A 6252-nucleotide genomic window follows, 5' to 3' on the forward strand; every position below is an offset into this window, starting at 1 on the left:
TTTTAAACTTTTTTGAGGTTTTTTTTAAAATTTCTTTTTCTTTTGAAATCTCATTTTCTACTTCCGATTTTTTTTTTGCCTTTATCTGTTCAGTTTTCTATAAGTGAGCTTTAGGAAAATCTTAGTAATCTCAGTAAGATGACAGAAGTTGTTTGAAATAATTTCAAATGGAAAGCTTCTTTTGAATAGTTAAAAAAATTTTTTTAAACTGTAAAATGTATATATTCCTCCGTCCTATTGACTCCTCTAGTGAATGTGAACAAAAATTTCAATGTTCTTTCAAAAACATTTTACTTACATAAATTGTTATACCTTTAGAGGAAATAGATTAAAATGAGTCCTGTGTATATGAAAATTGAACGTCTACACTTTAACTACATCTTCTTTTTTTGAAGTGGCAAAGTTTGTTTTCATCTGGTAGACTGTAACGAAATACTCATCATGTTTCAAATTCAAGTTTTTGGTTCAGTGAAACAGTAATTTAAATAAGTGAATTTTTTCAAAAATTGGGGGTTATGTTGATTTTTAAAGCTTTTTATCACAAGGGATCCTGAACATGCAAGACTTCAACTTTCTTATGTAGAGAACTTTCTTATGAAAGGAAGTCAACTTTCTTATGACTAGAGAAACCTTTCCTGTTCTGTGGCTTGGGTTAGTGTTTAGCTGTATTTTTAGTAACAGTCCTAAGTCAGTAGCTATGTAAGCACTGAATGAAGATGGAGTCACAGGGCAAACTGGGCTTGCTTCCCACAGGGAGGGCTGGGAGTGGAGCAGGAAGGAAGGCCTGTTCGGCAGTGCCTGTGTGCAACTATGTCTGAGTAGGCAGCCGGTAACACAATGTCTGCCTTGTATAAAGTAACTCTCTTAGTGAGCGCTAAGATATGTGAGGAAAACATATTTGGGTAAGTGAGGAAGCTTGGGATGTTTCAAAGAGATTCTTTTCGTGTTTTTGTGGTATTTGGATTTAAGGGAGTGTACTATTTGTTGCTGCAAAGTACTGGCTTTGTTTTCAGTAGCATTTAGACTTTTTGAACAAGCTCTTACTGCAGGCAGATTGAAGCATCTTATTTTCTAAAAATGTGAACTTAATTTTAAAAATGTGATTTGTTTGTGATGATAAGTTAATTAGTGCTTCTTGAAATCAGTAAAAATTAATTGTGGCATTCATTTTTAGGAATGAGTTCTACTAGGCTTAAAGAAACCAGCCTTTTCTTGTCATTTTCATTCTGAAATCAGAGCCAACTTGTGATAGCGGTGAAAACTACCCCAAACTGATTACTGGTGCTTAAAATGTATAATGTTGATTTCAAGAATAATTTGCTTGTTTTAAAACAGTGTGGCAGTGAAATGACTGTATTATAAAAGTATTATAATTTGCTTCAGTTTGAATAATATAAAGTTCAATTTTTACTGAAAGAACTGGTAATTCTTCTGGAAATCTTGATTTTGTGATTAGCTGGTATAAATGGCTGGTATTTTTAGAATATTACTTTTTTGTTTTCAGCCGCATTTAATTATCAAGCTGTAAGTAGTTAACTTTTGTGGAGTGTGTGCATGTTTATAGTCTTCTGCTTTTGAATCTGTCTAGTGGAGTGTGACAATATGAACCGCTTTGACCGACCAGACAGAAATGTTCGGCAATCTCAGGAAGGATTTTGGAAAAGGCCACCCCAGAGGTGGAATGGACAGGAACATTACCACCTCAGCCATCCTGACCACTATCATCACCGTGGAAAAAGTGACTTGAGCAGGTGAGTACTGTTCTAACTTAGATTTCATTTGCTATCCTCTGATTAATTTTGAATTGTAATTTCCTTGTGCCCCTGCAACTGTTTTTGTCTGGTTTTTAGGGGCTTCAAAAAACACTTCAGGTTATATGTGATACTAATTTGAGTAGTATATCCAATTCTTTCTTTTTGGCTTAAATCTTTTTTCATTAGCTTATGATAAATATAAATATTCTATTTATATCCAATATTTGGACTTTAAGTTGTGTGATTTTTCTGTGGTTCTCATTTGTGAATGATTAAATGTCAACTTTGTTAAAGTTTATAGTTTTTCTAAATAATAATGTGTAAAATTAGTGCCAAGTGATTTGTCTTCTTTTGTTTACGTAATAGGTTGAAATTTTAAAAATTCCGCAAGTAATATTAGAAACAGAAGAACACACTGTATATTGCTAGAGGTCTTTTCTTTTTTGAAGTATAGGATAGTCTTTAATTTGACCAGACCTTACGTGTAATGGAGCTCTGTAGTCATTTAAACCTGGGTTCAAAACCTGGCCCGGCACAAATTAGTTTTGCAAGCTTAGATAATTTATTTAACTCGCCTCTACTTCAGTTTACTATCTGTAAAACATAGTTAATAATACCTTTCTCTCAGTGTTCAAGGATCAGGGTTAAACATGCCTGGAGCAGTGTCTGGTTTACAGTACGTACCCAGACATGGGAGTCCAAAAATGTTCACAAGCCAGGAACTAATGTAGGTAGCATAGTTATGGGGCTAAAAAAGGTGTGCAGCTTAAGAGGCCAAGCAAAGTCAAAAACTAAAGAGTAGGCAATCAGTGTAGAAAAGGAAGAATAAGCAGTATGTTTTTCCAGGTAAGGTCTTTCCAGAGTATTTTTTCCTATTCTGGTTCCTAAGGAAGAAGGTTTATTCAACCAATGTCTAAAATACACAAAGATGTATGTGTGTTGTATGTGTGTGTTGGGGGGATACAGAGGATAATTCTTTTAACGACAAGTACAACTGATTTCACCCCTTGGTGGAAGCACGTTTAGTGACTAGTGACTAAGGTGAGTACAAGTCAAAGTCTTTGTGGTGATGATAAATGATTTGATTTGTAATGTTCACTGCAATAATTTCATTACCTTTATTTCTTTCTGAAATTGTATTGTATATCTTTTCCTTCCACCTTCTTCCCCTACCCTTCCAGAGGCTCTCCCTATAGAGAATCTCCTTTGGGTCATTTTGAAAGCTATGGAGGAACCCCCTTTTTCCAGGCTCAGAAGATGTTTGTAGACGTACCAGAGAATACAGTGATATTGGATGAGATGACTCTCCGGCACATGGTCCAAGACTGCACTGCTGTAAAAACTCAGTTACTCAAACTGAAACGTCTCCTGCATCAGGTGAGTACATAATGAACATTTCCAGCTCTGATATTTTGAATTGCAAAATGGATTGACTTTACTTTTTTTAAAAAATAAAATGACTTGGATTTCTCATGTCTATTTAGATTTCTGTAGAAATAATGCTTGTAAATAATACATAATAGAAACTTGTTGGGGGGAGAAAAACCCCACAGGATTTTGCACAATGGTCTCAATACATAGTCCCTGGCATGTATGAACTGTGTGATATTTGGTAAGCCAATCTCTCTGCTTTCGTTTCCTCATTTTCATATTATTTACATTGTAAGGTTGTCGAGAGAATCAGAAATAGTAGTTGTATATCGAGTAACCTAATACCTGAAACATAGTAGCCATTTGGTATTCAATGGCTACTACTATAATTTTAGCTAAGTGGGAAATAAGAAACAGCAGTTTTTCCTACATAATGATAGTCATATAATTTAATTTTTCTTTGGGATCTTCAAGTTTAATTTTTTCCAGTCTTTTTATTTATTTATATATTTGAGAAAATCTAGACTCATAGCAGGGATGTCACTTGTCCAGAGTCATAGGATGAACTGAAGTTAGAACTGGCTTCTGAGTCAATAGTACTTTCTTTGTTTAAGCATTTAGTTAGCCCTTACAGACAAGGTCAGGTACATAGCAGAAAACCAAGAAATAAAATACCAATTTTAAATTGTGGATACATTTTCTTTGGTTTTAAATCTACATTTATATTTTGTACAGTAGCCAAATTTAGCTTAAAACTATGGTTGAGAAAGAACAGTTTGACTTCTCTCTGTTGCTCAATTTCCTTTCTCAACACCTTCCTCAGGGTTGTATATTTTAGCTTCATATGAACAGGGGACCAAATTTTAGAATTCCCGGTGACCGTCAAAACCAAATTCATGGTATATGCCCAGGAAAGATGAGTTGAAGTGAAGTTTAGCTCCTGTGTTAGTAATGATGGTTAGTGTAAATATTCTGTTAAAGCCATGGAAATTGTTTTATGTCACTGGGTTGCGGATTTTCTGGACTAATGCTCTCCATCCTTGTGGATATTTGACTGCTTTTTGAAAAGAAACTTTTCTGTGCTAAGGCTAGGAGCAAGAGAGTCGAGAATACTTCTTGGATCTGGGAATGTTAAACTTCTCCTGAGGTAGAAAGAGATTCCATGATTGAAGTGTGCAGTCATAGAGCTTACAACTTAGTTTAACTATAACTAGGAGATAGGATTTGATGTATAGAGTTTCTCTGCTGGCTGGTCTGGGGAGAAGGTTTTCTGATCAGGCGCTTCAACGTCAAAGGAAAGAGGAGGCAGAAGAGGGTGGGAAATAGCTAAAATATGTTAAATACCTACTGTGAGCCCAGTCGTTGTGCTAGCTGTATCATGTACCCTCTTTTGTGTCTGGGTGATATTGCCCTGAATCATGAAGCATGTTTGGATATCAGCTAATAAGACTGGGCCACCTCTAATAATGACAGAAGGAGCATAATTCAGGTGAGAGTAGTGAATTGGTAACCAATGATTAGTCCCATAAAAATAAAAAAATGTTTTTTGAGGTACTTTAAGTAAAGTAAATCTGTTAAGGGTTCTTTTCTGTCACTATGGCCTTTGAAATTTTAGGTAATACACACTGCTCAAATTGGCTTTACTTTTTGTTTATGCAGTGAAAACAAAATTATGAGAAGAAAATTGCAGAATCCTTTTAGTTCATCTTTAAAGTTTCCCAAATGCTAATAGAATTTAAAAGCTAAATGAGCCTAAGATTTCGTGTAACTGCCTCTTTTAACTTTTTTCCTTTTTAATTTTACTAAATTTAAAAAATCAACGTGATACATGGCTTTTAAAAAATTCACATACTATCCAGAGACTTAATGAAAAAAATAGTGTTTTTGGCCCCCTCCTCACTTCAGTCAACCTGTTAGAAGCAGAGCAGGTTACTGCCCAAAGCTTCTCTACAGCTGTTATACAGGGGCTTTCTTTTACCACAATCTGGGATTGGATCTGCTATTTCCTGGATAGCATATCTTCATTTTCTCTAGTTTACTCTCTCATTTTGTTGTAGTATATTCTTAATTTATTGTAGTATATCCTTAATTTACTTCCTAAGAGAAGATGACTGGATGGCAAACTTTTTAAATTACTGCATTACTGAAAATCTCTTTCTTCTACTGTCACATTTTATTGATATTAATAGTTTGGGTGGTATGAAATAGTTTGACTGTGATGGAAGAGAGTTTTCCTTCAGAAATTTGAAGGCGTTTCTTTTCTAGGAACTTGTTTAGCCATTGGGAAGCTTACTATACATTCTGATCCATTTTACGTTGTATTTTGCCTGTTGTTTGTCTCACTGGGAGGTTTTAATCTTTTATTTCTGGCATTGTCCAGTTTCACAGTGGTGTCCTGGGATTTGAGTTTTGTTGTAGTTGGTTGGTTGATTGTTTTCCACTTGATATTTTGGCAGTTAGTACCTCTTTGGAGATTAATGCAGTATGAAATTTTATTATGTTATTTCTGTGACTATTTTCTTTCCCCCATTTTTTCTGTTATTTTTCTGGAATTTTTAGTAACCATAATCTAGAACTTCAGAATTGAATCTTTTGATATTTTTATTTTTTCTTTTCTTTTGGTTTGGTTATATTTTCTAGTATATTTTCTCAACTTTACATTGCAGCTCTCTGTTTTTATTTAACTGTTTATCTTGGCAATCATATTTGCAATTTCTAAGAACTCTTTATTGTGTGTTATTTCCTAATCATATCAATTAATTATTTTTTCAGGAATTATATTAAGTAGAGAGTTTCTGTTTGTTCTGTTTTGTTATTATTAAGAATTCTGAGGTTCCCTGCATTCTCTCTTTATACATGGTTGCTTTGTTCTTTATGTTTATTTTGGTTTCTCTTTCTTTTTGAATATTTCTTCAAATTTATAATGATTCTTTGTTTATTAATATTTAAGAGTGAGAAACTAAAAAGCTGATTCAGGACTCTTTGTACGTGGTCTGGGCTTGTCAACTAACTGGTGGGCAAGTTCATTTTACAGTGATGGATAGAAGTAGGTGGATCCTTAGTATCTACTAAGTGGAGGATTTTTCCTTCTACATTGGTTGTAGTTTCTCTAGAGAAGAAACCTCTG

At 34.2% G+C, this 6252-nt stretch overlaps 1 protein-coding gene across 2 annotated transcripts in view; it reads left to right on the plus strand.

Moving 5' to 3' along the window:
* Positions 1–793: 793 nt before the first annotated feature.
* Positions 794–6252, plus strand: part of CCSER2 (coiled-coil serine-rich protein 2) — a 73484-nt gene continuing 68025 nt past the window's right edge. For both annotated transcript variants that reach the window (XM_012648073.1, XM_012648082.1), the window contains exons 1-3: positions 794–902; positions 1589–1751; positions 2936–3131. In XM_012648073.1, coding sequence (XP_012503527.1) covers positions 1603–1751; positions 2936–3131 — 345 coding nt within the window. In that variant the 5' untranslated portion in view covers positions 794–902; positions 1589–1602. The remainder of the gene's footprint in view (positions 903–1588; positions 1752–2935; positions 3132–6252) is intronic.

Source organism: Propithecus coquereli, unplaced genomic scaffold, assembly GCF_000956105.1.
Source record: "Propithecus coquereli isolate 6110/MARCELLA unplaced genomic scaffold, Pcoq_1.0 Scaffold109, whole genome shotgun sequence".
Classification (NCBI taxonomy): Eukaryota; Metazoa; Chordata; class Mammalia; order Primates; family Indriidae; genus Propithecus; species Propithecus coquereli.